This window comes from Sprattus sprattus (assembly GCF_963457725.1).
Source record: "Sprattus sprattus genome assembly, chromosome: 17".
Taxonomy (NCBI): Eukaryota; Metazoa; Chordata; class Actinopteri; order Clupeiformes; family Clupeidae; genus Sprattus; species Sprattus sprattus.
This window is the reverse complement of record NC_137915.1, coordinates 26,786,263-26,800,425: the sequence shown is the minus strand read 5'-3', so window position 1 is coordinate 26,800,425 and position 14,163 is coordinate 26,786,263. Positions and strand designations below refer to the sequence as shown.

Genomic DNA, 14,163 nt, shown 5'->3' with positions numbered 1-14,163 from the left:
CCTCCATATCTTCCTCAGCTCGTACAGTTCCAGCTGAATCCAAAGGCGGTCCTGCTGCTTTGGAAAACTCTACTATCAATCCCATCTCTGGATAAGGCGCAGAAAACAGGCCTTACATCACTGATCATAAGGGTCCTGAGGAAGCAGGCAAATGAAATTCTACAACTAGTACTGGCACTGGCCTGAAAAAAGTGGATTATGAATATTAAAAAAATATTGATTTTTTTATTTGAACCTTAGGTTGTTCTGTCACCATAACATCCAGTTAAATGGATTTCATTGATATCTGAAAAAACAAATGCATAAAAAACATTCACATTTCAGACTTTTATAACCTCATTTTAGCATCCAGCAGGACGGCGTTCAAAGATTGACCAGGGCTGCATTAGCTTTCCTTAGCAACGCAAAAAATAACAAAATGCTCCTCTCTGCCCCGAACTCTGGGTGTTTGGAGGACATTTGGGGTCCAGCGAAGTGGTGACTCACATACTGTGGAGTGGAGGCACAAGCATTAGCAGATGTTCTGCCTCAATGATGTCACCGCAACATGTCATCAGTATGGTGATACTGAGGAAGACTGAGACCATGTGTTATTCGGTTGCTCAAACTATGGCCTTTTGAGGAGGGCAGAAATGGGAACAAAACGACTGCTGTGGTAATCTGGGTTTGAGGAATTGTGGTTTTGAATGAGCCTATTGGTAGTGCATATCTGGTCCATCTTAGCACAGCAAGCTGAATAGCGGAAGATATCTAGTAGTGCCATCAAGTGCTTTGTACGGGATCTGAATAGTCATAAGTACGGTGTTTCAAAAGTGTTATCCTAAGTCTAGACCTGTTTGTGTGTGTGTGAGAGAGAGAGATAGAGAGAGAGAGAGAGAGAGAGAGAGAGAAAGAGAGAGGGAGGGAGGAAGTTAAAATGCATTTTCAGAGTAGTGTGCTCTTGACCTGACTAGAATAGACGAGCAATGGACTATATGCAGATACTTCTCTCAGATAAGACAACAACTATGTAAGTTACTTGTGTTCCTTTTTCCAGGAGTTTATCATGTAATTATGTCACAGTCCAGTTCGAAAATGGATTTGGGATGATCATGTGTTCGAAACAATCTCCCTAATCATCTGTAACTACTAATTATTTCCTCATTCCAAATTGTTTAATCACTGCACTCTTTGAGGAAGGAGGGACAGTGACTCAAGTTTGGGGAGTTTAAAGAAGAACGAACTTGGCAGTCTCACAGTAGCTGTACACGGCTCCTTGAGAAGGAGCGAGGTAGATGTTTTTACAACACCTGTTCAAATACTGTGTCTTGGCCAGCCCGCCCCGGATCGCTTAACCCTGATGTGTTGATGCAGGTGCAGGTTTCACTGTGATCCTTCAATGACTGCCACACTATGTTAGAAGTGATGTTGTTGCACCGATCATTTCTGTGGTCCTCTGAACGCGTCCCTCCGTCTCACAGGTAAGGGAAGTTCCAGCGTCTCCTCCGACGTGAGCTCAAGCACAGATCACACACCAACCAAACCTCCCAAGAATGCAGCTACCAGCGAAGGTAAGGCAGCATCTGCTCCTCATTATTGACAAACTGCCCACATTCCCCTCCCTGTCTCCTTTTTTTATGTAACACAGACTATTTTTGGAGGAACTTGTGTGTTCCTGGGATAACCATAAATTGAAAACAAACTCAACGCTCGCTCCCATCAGAAATAAACACCCGAAGGCTTTTCTTGTTGGACAAGAGAATATTAGCCCCCCCCCCCCGTGTTTGTCCAACATGGAGGGATCTCTGAGGCCAGAGAGTAGCTTGAGAGAGAGTCTGTGTCTAACTGTGTGTGGATGAAAGAGAGAGAGAGAGTCTGTGTCTTACTGTGTGTGGATGAAAGAGAGAGAGAGAGTCTGTGTCTAACTGTGTGTGACTGAGAGAGGGAGAGAGAGAGAGTCTGTGTCTAACTGTGTGTGGATGAAAGATGGAGAGAGAGAGTCTGTGTCTAACTGTGTGTGGCTGAGAGAGAGAGAGAGAGAGAGTCTGCGTCTTACTGTGTCTGGCTGAAAGAGGGAGAGAGAGAGAGTCTGTGTCTAACTGTGTGGCTGAGAGAGGGAGAGAGAGAGAGTCTGTGTCTTACTGTGTGTGGATGAAAGAGAGAGAGAGAGAGAGAGTCTGTGTCTTACTGTGTGTGGATGAAAGAGAGAGAGAGAGAGAGAGTCTGTGTCTTACTGTGTGTGGATGAAAGAGAGAGAGAGAGAGAGAGTCTGTGTCTTACTGTGTCTGGCTGAAAGAAGGAGAGAGAGATAGTCTGTGTCTATCTGTGTGTGGCTGAGAGAGGGTGAGAGAGAGAGAGTCTGTGTCTAACTGTGTGGCTGAGAGAGGGAGAGAGAGAGAGTCTGTGTCTTACTGTGTGTGGATGAAAGAGAGAGAGAGAGAGAGAGTCTGTGTCTTACTGTGTGTGGATGAAAGAGAGAGAGAGAGAGAGAGTCTGTGTCTTACTGTGTCTGGCTGAAAGAAGGAGAGAGAGATAGTCTGTGTCTATCTGTGTGTGGCTGAGAGAGGGTGAGAGAGAGAGAGTCTGTGTCTAACTGTGTGTGGCTGAGAGAGGGAGAGAGAGCAAGAGTCTGTGTCTAACTTTGTGTGGATGAAAGAGGGAGAGAGAGAGTCTGTGTCTAACTGTGTGGATGAAAGAGGGAGTGTAACTGCCCCTAAACTTTTCTCCTGGTTAAGATGAACCACGCGCCTCCAACTGATGGTTGATGAGTTTTTATTTGCTTTCATACTCTCTTTCATACTCCAAACCACCGTGAAAAACTGAAATCAAATGTATCACATTAACATCAGCATATATCACGTAAATTATTATGAATTAACTCCGAAATGATCTTTTAACACATTACTAATCAAATAAAACATACAAACATACCGTGTGCGCACTCCAACCAGAAAGTTAAGGTCAGCTAAATCTCTTGGTATTCACGCACGTCCTTCTTCGTGCATATCTTAGCTCCAAAAGAACGAAACTTACATTTTCCCTGCTATTAGTTGATAAGTGGATCACATGACTATGGTAGCCTATTTGACTCAATTAACGTACAGTACAGGTGTCCTTACGATGTAATATCAAAATTCCACATCAGCAAAATACAATTAAGTATGCACAAGCACACAAACAAATAAACAAACAAACATATTTTAATAAATAAATAAAGAAAATATGCATATATTTCAGCGACAGCTACAGGGAGAGAGATAGAGTCTGTGTCTTACTGTGTCTGGCTGAAAGAGGGAGAGAGAGAGAGTCTGTGTCTAACTGTGTCTGGCTGAAAGAGGGAGAGAGAGAGAGTCTGTGTCTTACTGTGTCTGGCTGAAAGAGGGAGAGAGAGAGAGTCTGTGTCTAACTGTGTCTGGCTGAAAGAGGGAGAGAGAGAGAGAGAGAGAGAGTCTGTGTCTTACTGTTTGTGGCTGAAAGAGGGAGAGAGAGAGAGTCTGTGTCTAACTGTGTGTGGATGAAAGAGGGAGCGAGAGAGAGAGAGAGTCTGTGTCTATCTGTGTGTGGCTGAAAGAGGGAGCGAGAGAGAGAGAGAGTCTGTGTCTATCTGTGTGTGGCTGAAAGAGGGAGAGAGAGTCTGTGTCTAACTGTGTGTGGATGAAAGAGGGAGAGAGAGAGAATGCCATGGTTTTTCTTTGCCTATTCTCTATGGAATTTGTTTTCATATCGTACGTAATAATAATAATTATTATTAATATAATGCTATATTTGACCGTTCCATTCCTTTACCATGGAGGAGATTTGTGAAAAATCTAGGTTTTCGTGTGTGTTATTTTAGCTTGATTTACCCTCAGCGTTGTTCTCAACGTGTGTCTTAATAAGTAGGGCATGATGGACCACACAAGACTGACAAGTTAAGCACATTCCATGTTCCTGTTTTCAACATAATAATTCCATGCTGTTTAAACATAATAGTTCTGTCTGCAAACCCATAAGCAGTGTTATCACAGAGGAGCAGTGATTTCCTGTCAGGGTGGGTGGGAAGTTTCTTTATCAGTCTTGTGTGTGGTACAATACGCTATGATTTTCACTCCAACAATAATATCTGGGTGGACCGTGATTCCAAAATAACAGTAAAATAACATTGCCACCCCCTGGCAGAGAAACAGATCATTCGCTTTGGCTTTGGCATCAATAACATATTTTAGACAACAAAATGACATTTTTTCACTGCTTAAGCAGTTGGTCAAGATATGTTCAACTTCTGGGAAATGTAATTTTATTCACCTTCTGAGAAACTGTGGATGTTAACAGGAATAAAATATCTGTCATTATCATCAGAATCAGAATCAGAATCAGAATCAGAATCAGAATCAGAATCAGAATCAGAATCAGAATCAGAAAGTTTTTTACTGCCAAGTAGGTTTTCACCTACCAGGAATTTTTTGTGGGACGTTGGTGCAAACAATAAACATACACAATAAACAATACACATATTAGTTATTACACATATTAAGTTATTAATCATAGGAAAAACTAAATATAAAATATATTTAAAAATGTACAGAATATATTAAATGGAAAATGCAGGACTAGTGTGCAATTAAGAGTTCAGGACTAGTCCGTGTTGGGGGGCTGGGGTCCAGGGCCTTGTTAATGAGGCCAGCCGCAGACGGGAAGAAGCTGCTCTGGTGGCGTGAGGTTTTGGTGTGCTTTTTTGGTGAGGGAGATGATGTTTAGCTCCCACTTGAGGTCCTGGGAGATGATGGTGCCCAGGAAGCGAATGGACTCAACACTGTCAACTGGCGCGTCTCTCAGGGTGATGGGGGTGGGTGAGGCTGGGTTCTTCCTGAAATCTACTATCATCTCCACTGTTTTCAGCGCATTGAGCTCCAGATTGTTCTGTCCACACCAGGTCACCAGATGGTCAATCTCCCACCTGTAGGCAGACTCAACCCCACCAGAGATGAGCCCAATGAGGGTGGTGTCGTCCGCGAACTTGAGGAGCTTGACGGACTGGTGACTGGAGGTGCAGCTGTTGGTGTACAGGGAGAAAAGTAGAGGGGAAAGAACGCAGCCTTGAGGGGAACCGGTGCTGATGGTTCAGGGGTCAGAGACATGTTTTCCCAGCCGCACGTGCTGCCTCCGGTCAGAGAGGAAGTCAGTAATCCACCTGCAGATGGAGTCAGGTACACTCAGCCGGAGAAGCTTGTCCTGTAGCAGAGCCGGGATGATGGTATTAAAGGCAGAGCTAAAGTCCACAAACAGGATCCTGGCATATGTTCCTGAGGTGTCCAGGTGCTGGAGGATGGAGTGAAGGGCCATATTTACTGCATCGTCTACAGACCTGCTAGCTCTGTAGGCAAACTGCAGGGGATCCAGTAGAGGGTCAGTGATGGTTTTGAGATGCCGCAACACAAGCCGCTCGAATCACAACAGAGGTCAGAGCTACGGGTCTGTAGTCATTAAGTCCTGTGACCTTTGTTTTTTTGGGGACAGGGATGATGGTTGAGGTCTTAAAACAGGCTGGTACGTAACATGACTTCAGTGAGGTGTTAAAAATGTCTGTAAACACCGGTGACAGCTGTTCAGCACAGTGCTTTAGGATAGATGGAGAGACAGAGGCTGGCCCGGTTGCTTTGCGGGGGTTCTGTCTCCTAAAGATTCTGGAGACGTCCCTTTCCATAATGGATAGAGTCTTCACCGTGGTGGGGGAGAAGGGGGGGTGCTCTGAGGCGGGCAGCTGTGGAGAGGAGCAGGCCTCTGCTGTGGTGGGGAAGGTGTGTCCCAGTGCAGCCCGGGGGACGGCATGATAGGCACTGCTAACTGTGGTGTAGCAGTGATCCAGAATGTTCTCCTCTCTGGTCGGGCATTTAATAAATTGTCTGTATTTGGGGAGTTCACGGGTGAGATTTCCTATGTTAAAGTCTCCGAGGACAATAACTAAGGAGTCCGGGTTAGTCCTCTCCACACACAGTATCTGATCGGCGAGCAGGCGCTGAGCAACCTGCACGTTGGCTTGTGGTGGAATGTAAACACCAACCAGAATGAATGAAACGAACTCACAGGGGGAGTAGAAGGGTTTACAATTTATAAAAAATGATTCAAGATCAGGTGAACAGAACTCTTGAATCACTGTCACATCCTTGCACCAGCCACTGTTAGTGTAGAAACAGATTCCCCCACCTTTCAACTTGACATAGTTCAACTTACACTGATATGGAGTGGGTATGTGCAAACACAATGCATTCTGTATACGCTGTGGACTGTAAAAGGTTGGTCTCTGTCTCCCTGTCTTGAAACAAATGTTCATTGTAGGGACTCTTGATGCCTTTTGGAAGTAGGTGTTGAACAGCCACAGTTACAAAGCGTCACCTGTTACCGTTATTGCATACTGGCAGATTTATGTGGAAACACACCATGTGGATGGTGCAAGGAGATATGTTTCAAAGCAGGCTTTATGGCACGCTTTTAAGGGCAGTGTGTGGTTTGAACCGTCTGTTTTGATTCTTTACCCTGCGGGCAGGCAGGCATTGTTTTCATTACGCCACAGCACTCGCCCTCACTCCCCCAGGCCACTGCCCAGACCCAGAGAGCTCGCCTGGGAAACATGCCAGCCTCACTAAAAATTAATTCATTTCATGTTTGAGTGTGTGTGTGTGCATGTGTGTGAGTGTGATCATGAGTGTGAGCATGTGTGTGCTCATATGAAGAGGAGAGAAAGAGGACGAGGCACCAGGCATATGGTGCTAGAAGTGCTCTGTGTGCCCTCTTCACTTTCAGTGCAACTCTACCACTTAATATGCCTGCAATTTTGGAAGTGCTTAGTAAGCCAATATTGGGGGATGGGGGGGACCGTTTTCACCGGCAATCAATGGTTGCTTGTTCGGTTCTCAAGCTGTGGCTAGCTCCAGTTAACGAAATGGTAGGATATTAAAACTTGACATTTATTTTCCTTGGAGGGCTGAATGTGAATGGATTGAATGCTGGAAATGTCAAGTAAGCAGTCTCTGGCTTCTGTCTTGGCAAAGAAGACTCCATAATGAATGCAAGGCATGAAATCAAAGTGCAAACAATGACAAAAGCAGTGAATACATGTCTGTACAGCTGTGCGAAGGACCTCATTTACATCAGTGAACACAGATACATCCAGATCAATATACGAGGATCTCAGCATTTTAGAGAAAATGATGCAGTGTCTTTAGAAACAGAAGGTTGCGTAGTTTGAATTCTGAAGCATTTTATACATCCTGAAATATGGGCCACCACTAATGACCATACATCATGTTTTGATCTTATAAACGAGACTTATGTGCCTAACATTCATATGAAGATTCGTACTTTCTGAGGTAATTGTTTTTAACATGCTTAGTTTGTGAGCCTGTTTCGCCAGAGATATAATGCATTTAGTGTCTCAGGTAAGAACAGGCTGTCTGAGGCAGATGCTCTTAACATAAGTCAGTATTTCCCTCAGCAGAAAGCCTTTTTGCTGCTAATCTATGGCTCATCCAACACATTTATATTGAATTATGAACACATGCACACACAATCGCTCAGTCACTGAAAGACGAGAAAGAAAGAAAGAAGGGTTAAGAGAGACAAGAGACACTGAATGATTTAGAACCTTCTCAGATTTGTTTCCTAAACGAGAGATGAAATGCTTCTCTGGCTTTAACCAGCCCTAAAAAACAAACACATCCTTAACCAGTATGTCTTAAAGTGTCAGTGACATATGATTTACATGCTGTTGATCAGGAGTCATGACTATGAACAGCATCCCTCATGGTGGAGCAACAAATGTGTGTAAAGGTCGCAAACTGCAAGTAGAGCTCCACAGATGTTGGATTGTGGTCCACTGTCTAATTACTAGCACTAGTTGGTGCAGGCTTTTGTATTGCATATACACAGGGTGCGATTTGTCCAAAAACCAGAGGGGGGGATGTTTTTTTTTTTTTTATCATGAAAAAAAAAACAAGCAATAGGCCTAATTCTCTTCATATACATGCATCATATATGTCTATGATATGATAATCGCTGCTAGACGCTCAATTCTTGTGCTCCCTCTCATTCACGTTGAAATACTGAAACCGAAACTGAAACTTTGAAACTGAAACGCAACTGTTTTGGACAGAACTCGCTAATTCAGTGAACAAATATTTTCATATTCATTGTACAGTAGCCTATACACGGAAATGAGCAAAGCCAGCGAACTCTGAGATGCCGACAGTTCGGGTAAGGTGAACGTTAGTGCCAGCGATGTAAGCAAGTGTAAGAAAACGCTGTCACAACCTGTCTGTTTTTTCATTGTTTTTTTAATAATTGAGGGTTATCCCCCCCATGTATGAAATTCATCCAGCTGAGGTGGGGATGTAAAAACCAGAGGGGGGGTAAATCCCCCCCATCCCCCCCGGCAAATCGCACCCTGCATATACACAAATATGATCACACCAGTGCTTGAACTGAACCTCTCTGTATTTCATAATTTGTGCTGAGAATATGTTTCCTCTTCCATGCAAAGTCGAAGATAGGATCCGCAAAGGAAAGAAGAAACTCCCTGGTGGCTGTCTGGCTGTACCACAGCCAAGTGCTAATGTTTCGAGAGACTCGTTTGAGGGCCTGTTAAGCGCAAAGTAATGACATGTTCTCAAAGAGCCACAACCAATGCAGCCACCATCCCTACTTAACTAATCAAAATGCAGTCTGTACCTCAGGGCACATGGTGGGCACACAGCACCTCCGATCCAGGAACCATTATATGTATATGAGGATCCCATATACGTATATGAGGATATACCTTTGGATTTACCGTATAGGAAATGGTACTGACCCATTGCTTTTAACTGTACACCTACATTCTTTTTCTTCATAAAACCCTAAATGAATTTGAACGTGGCATATTTAAAACCGCTTCTTTCTAAACAGCTGATCTGCTGTGCGACTCAGCATTACACATTCTTCACCTGGGTTGCAGTTCAGGTTCAGCCCTGGGCCTGTGCCGCCCGCCTGCCTGGGTCAGGTTTGCTTTGGCAGCACTGAGCTCCAGACGCACGTTCCCCTGCTCAGCCACACTTTCTCCAAGAGAAGCACTCTTAAACTGGGACACATTCCACCCAGCACGAGGCCAATCATGTCCAGTCTCTCCATACGTCTTTAGATTCTAAAGTATCATGAAGTGATAAAGACTTCAGTGGTGGAGGTTTTTCTATTTGGCTATTTGCTTTGGAAGAAATTGGCAAGGCCTGTTTCAGGTAACTGATGCAAATGCTTAGTTGAGAAACAGCTCCTTCATGGAATGGAATGTGATATTTAAGGAGCAAAATGTAGTTTGGACACCACACGTTTAAAATCTGCACTCCTTTCCAAATTCAAGATATTAGAGACCCCCCCCCCCCTCTCCCCAGCCTCTAAGCCCACGCAGGTTGCTAGGTTGAGGACACTGAATCTACACGAACAAGCACACAAACAGCTCAACATTGAACTTTGACAATGGCAAGTGACGACGAGTCCTACGCTATAAATAGATCAGCTAATGTAAACGTTTGCATTGTTTCTATCATTTGCCAATTATAAACCAGCTCATATGATGTTTTTGCACTCTTGACAGTGTTAGCTAGATGCATGTCTGTCTGTGTAGGGTTATGGTTTATTGTACTCTTGTCAGTGTTAGCTAGATGCATGGCTGGCTGTGTACAGTGATGGTTTATTCGCTGTGTTACTTAGTAGTCCATGGAGGGTCCTGGCTGGCATGGTGCGTTGCGTTTCCTGGAAATGTCAGAACTGGGATTGGATGTCATCCATGTTTTATGGATTTGTTTATTTATTTAGTCACTGGCATATCCCCACGATGACCCTCATGATCCTTTCTCCTCCTATTAGTAAACTTAGAAACAGCTCACACTCTTATCATTTTGTGTAATGAGGTTCAGTCAGCGTTGAAAAACCCCAAAGTGGTTTTGTGGCACAGTGATGGCCGGGGGTCATTTAAAACCCTGGACTGGGCAGCTGGACAAGGCTAGTATATGATTTGTAAAACACTGTCCTCCTCCTTTTTTGGTGCGTTGAGGTCAACAGAGGAGAAATCATGTGGGCAGTCTAAACAGTGAACCCTGGAATGATCTGGCTGGCTCCAGAATGTTAACACTCTGACCTATCTTTCGGGCGTCTAATCCCCCCAGATTCCCTTGTGTTTATAAATAGTTTGCATTACTCCCATCTTCCATTTATTTTTCTCTTCCATTTATATCCCCACTCAGATGTATATGCACCGTGTCAATATTGATCTTTGCCATTCCAGAGAACGAGAGGCAGGGGAGACATTACTCACCGAACAGTCCAAGATGATTATGGATGTGGAACTTTCATTCACAATCGTTTAAAGAAAGGGGCAGTTTTCTTCCAAGCGACTAAAATAAAGTCAGACCAGCTAGGCTACAGCACTTCCCATTTGTGTTGGTGGAGCCATTCTTCATTTGCCGACTTTTTATTAGTTATGTTTAAGTCTAAGAAAAATCTGAATTTTGGCATTACTGGAAATTAAATGACTTAATAATCATTGAATTGTTGTGTTTGGAGAGTTTTAAAGATGTGGTTGATCAAGGTTACACCTTGGCCAATGAGAAAATCACACTAGTGGAAAAACTGATTGTAGTCAGTCTTCTCAGTCAGTCAAGTCTTGTCTAAAGCAAACCCAAAAGTCATCCCTTATACTGCTGGGTTCATTCTGTGATCAGAGGACAGCCGAATCATTTTCACAACACTGGCAGCAGAGCAGGACCATACTATGTGTGCTGTTGTGGTACTGGCTTACTTGCTGAGGTTCCTTGCGTCCCTAGTTGGTTTGTTTGGAGAGTGAATGCGCTGTTCCCTGAGAAAGTCTCCCAGGTGCCAAGGTGATTCTCTGAAACCAGCATTTGGAATCCAGAGCTCATGAAGGCAGCTGTGAGGCCATACGCAGTCTGCTAAGAAGATGGTCAGTGTTGGTACAAGCCATGCAGAATGGGAGGAGCTTAGGCTGCTACGCACAGTGAATTAGAGGAGTTCAGAAGGATGTATGGTGGAAAGATATCATCAACTGCAGGTGCTGGCTGGGAGACATGACATAATTATAGAATTATTTGATGATTTATTGAAGGGGGACACTGTGCATGCTCCATAGAACTCCTTGTTATCATTAACTGTTGTGATATAGTTGACACCAATGTCTTGTGTTGCAGACTGTAAAACTCACTGAGGTAGCCTATGTTGGCTTAGAGGGATGCTATGTAGCTTTTGTTCAATAGAGGACAACATGAGGCTCTGTTCTGTCTGATTGAATTGACTGATACTTGTCTCTAGCAGGTGTCTTAAGCTGTCCAGGAGTGAAGTTCAAATCACTGCAAAGCTCTGTACCTGTTGGATACTATTACACTACCTTAGCTCATGCTGGCTTAATCACGTTAATCAAATGGAGATGCAGGGATTGCTAAATGACTTCTTGTTGTATTACAAGTTGAATTTAAACACTTTAGTTTTCAAAACATTCTATAAATGCCAAAGCAGACAAGTTATCGGGTTCAAACCTAAGGTGACAGATTTAATAGCAATCAAAGCTTTGTTTATTTGTCATCAAAGTTTCATAGGGGATAGAAATGCCTTGGTTATGATTCAAAACTGTTCAGAAGAGAAATAATAAGTAGTTGTTAAAACTTTAGATTCTTGATCGGCTCTCATTCCATCGCAGTCACCACATAGTAAATGATGCACACCAGTGTATCCGTCACACATGGCTGCTCCTTGGGAAAATGGGGTTTATACAGCTCAAACCACAGAGCAATGTTTCTGGAAGGCATAAATCCAGACAGATTTATTGGTTGAAATTTCTCTCAAGAGTGAGCTGAAGCCTCAACTGCTTTGGATTTGTGTGATGAGTATCCTGCTATCCCTGGCATTCTTGCATTCAGTTACTTCATCCTCTTCCCTTATAGTTAGATCTCAGAGCTCAATATGTATTCAATCTCATTGTTTTTTCATATTAAGTTGGTAATGACATACCAGAGCAAAAATGTAGCATCAAGATATAATCTCAGAAATTGGATATCTTCTGTTTTTGGTCTGACAACGGTTCCTGAATGGTCCATGCACTGATCCAGCACTAGGTGCAGAAAAGCTATTTTCAAAGTGTTCCCAACCAGTAGGTAACCATGACGACTTGCTTTCAGAATCACTGCTGGCATGCTCTTCAAATGCATTGTCACTGAGATTGCTCCTAAGACTTTGTGGTCTTGGTTATGCAACCCTAACCACTGTGGATGACATAAAACCGTATGAACCTAACCTCACTCCCCTCAAGCGCGGGGAAGGAAGTGTGCTGTGATCTCCCCAAGAGCCTGTCTGCCTTTGCAATGCCCAGGCCACATGACAAAGTTAACCGCAGTGTGCACCATTCGTCACAACCAAATTAGTGTGGGAGGGGTCCTGGAAACCATTCCTGCCCTCTGAGGGTATGTGAGTGTGTATCTGCTCTGCACATGTGACGATTTACAGTATGGTGGACTTACTAGCACTAGAGCATGGAAGAACCTCCTCACACTAGACAGTATCTCCTTGTTCCTTTTACAGCTTTGTGAATAGTGCTCTCAAATCCCTGATTCACAACCATAAATGCTGACACACAAGCACTCACACACATATAGATCCATTCCCATGCAAAGGCACAGTCTCAATGCTGCAAAAACCAAGATGTTTCTTTCTTTTCTTTCTTCAAACCAGAACCGTACTCTAAATCCCCTCATCTTCCCCTTTATCTTTCAACTTGGTTTTAACAACGTTTGTGGCTTCCCCACTCAATCTCTCTTTCTTTCAGCTGGTTGAAGCACAACGTTCGACATGTCCTTGGATGTCTGTCTGCTGGCCGTGTTGAAGATTGAGAGTGCAGAGAAGAAAGGGGGAGGGGTTCCACTGCTACTAGAGCTGAGGGGCTGAGGCCTTGCTCAAGCCTAAGGGTTGTTGAAAGTGGGGCCTTCAGTCTGGTGTTGGAGGAAGTTGATGGAAGGACGTAGATGGTGATGTTTTTGTCTTGAGATGTGGCTCACAGACAACAGTGTGAAGTTTACACACATTTGGTAGTGTCATTTGGCACACAGCTGTAAAGATTATGAATCAGTATGTGTTCTGTGGTTGCATGTGTTACGTCACTAATCTGCTGTTGTAAAGTAAGTCTTGGATATCGGGGCAAACTGCCAGGGCAATCAAGCTGTCAAAACTTCCGCTGATTAAAACAAGCAGTCATGGCTAGAAGAAAGGCAGTTCCTCACAATCACATCCCTGTGCTTTCAACTGTAGTTTAGTGAGCATTTCTTATATTGTACCAATATAACGTGTGTATTGTAAATGTCAGCACACTTCTTGACCTTGTTAGACAAAACAGCTTTGTGTGAAGCCATGAGAACAGTTTTGCAAAGCTGGGCCAAGAAATAGTTGATAGTCCAAGAAAAAGTCTTTCCCTGGGTTTGGGTTTGGCCATCAGCAATACTTGTTGTTCTGAGTGTGCTGTGGTGCGCTGTTATAAAGTAGAAAATTATCTGATGCTGCATCATTACTCATATATGTTGCGTGTCTCAGACATCAGGCCCTGAAACAGTGCAGCCATTTTTATACAATATCTGAGCCACTCAGGGACGTGCAGTCATAGGAGGCAAAAAAGAAAAAAAGAAAAAAAAAATATGTATATATACAGCCGCGGAAAAAATTAAGAGACCACTTCAAAATTATCAGTTTCTCTGGTTTTACTATTTATTGGTATGTGTTAAAGTAAAATGTACATTTTAGTTTTATTCTATAACCTACTGGCAACATTCCTACCAAATTTCAAATAAAAATATTGTCATTTAGATCATTTATTTGCAGAAAAATGACAATTGGTCAAAATAGCAAAAAAGATGCAGTGTCTTCAGATCTCGAATAATGCAAAGAAAACAAGCTCATATTCATTTTTAAACTACACAATACTAATGCTTTAACTTAGGAAGAGTTCAGAAATCAATATTTGGTGGAATAACCTTGATTTAAAATCACAACTTTCATGTGTCTTGGCATGCTCTCCACCAGTCTTTCACATTGCCATTGGGTGACTTTATGCTACTCCTGGCGCAAGAATTCAAGCAGCTCGGCTTCTTTTCATGGCTTGTGACCATCCATCTTCCTCTTGAT

The 14,163-nt window shown here is 43.3% G+C and overlaps 1 protein-coding gene across 1 annotated transcript in view; it reads left to right on the top strand.

Moving 5' to 3' along the window:
* The window catches only part of LOC308378698 (F-box/LRR-repeat protein 7-like), a 28,598-nt gene that overhangs the window by 2,117 nt on the left and 12,318 nt on the right, over positions 1–14,163 (top strand). The window contains exon 2 of the mRNA XM_080855663.1: positions 1,461–1,550. Coding sequence (XP_080711789.1) covers positions 1,461–1,550 — 90 coding nt within the window. The remainder of the gene's footprint in view (positions 1–1,460; positions 1,551–14,163) is intronic.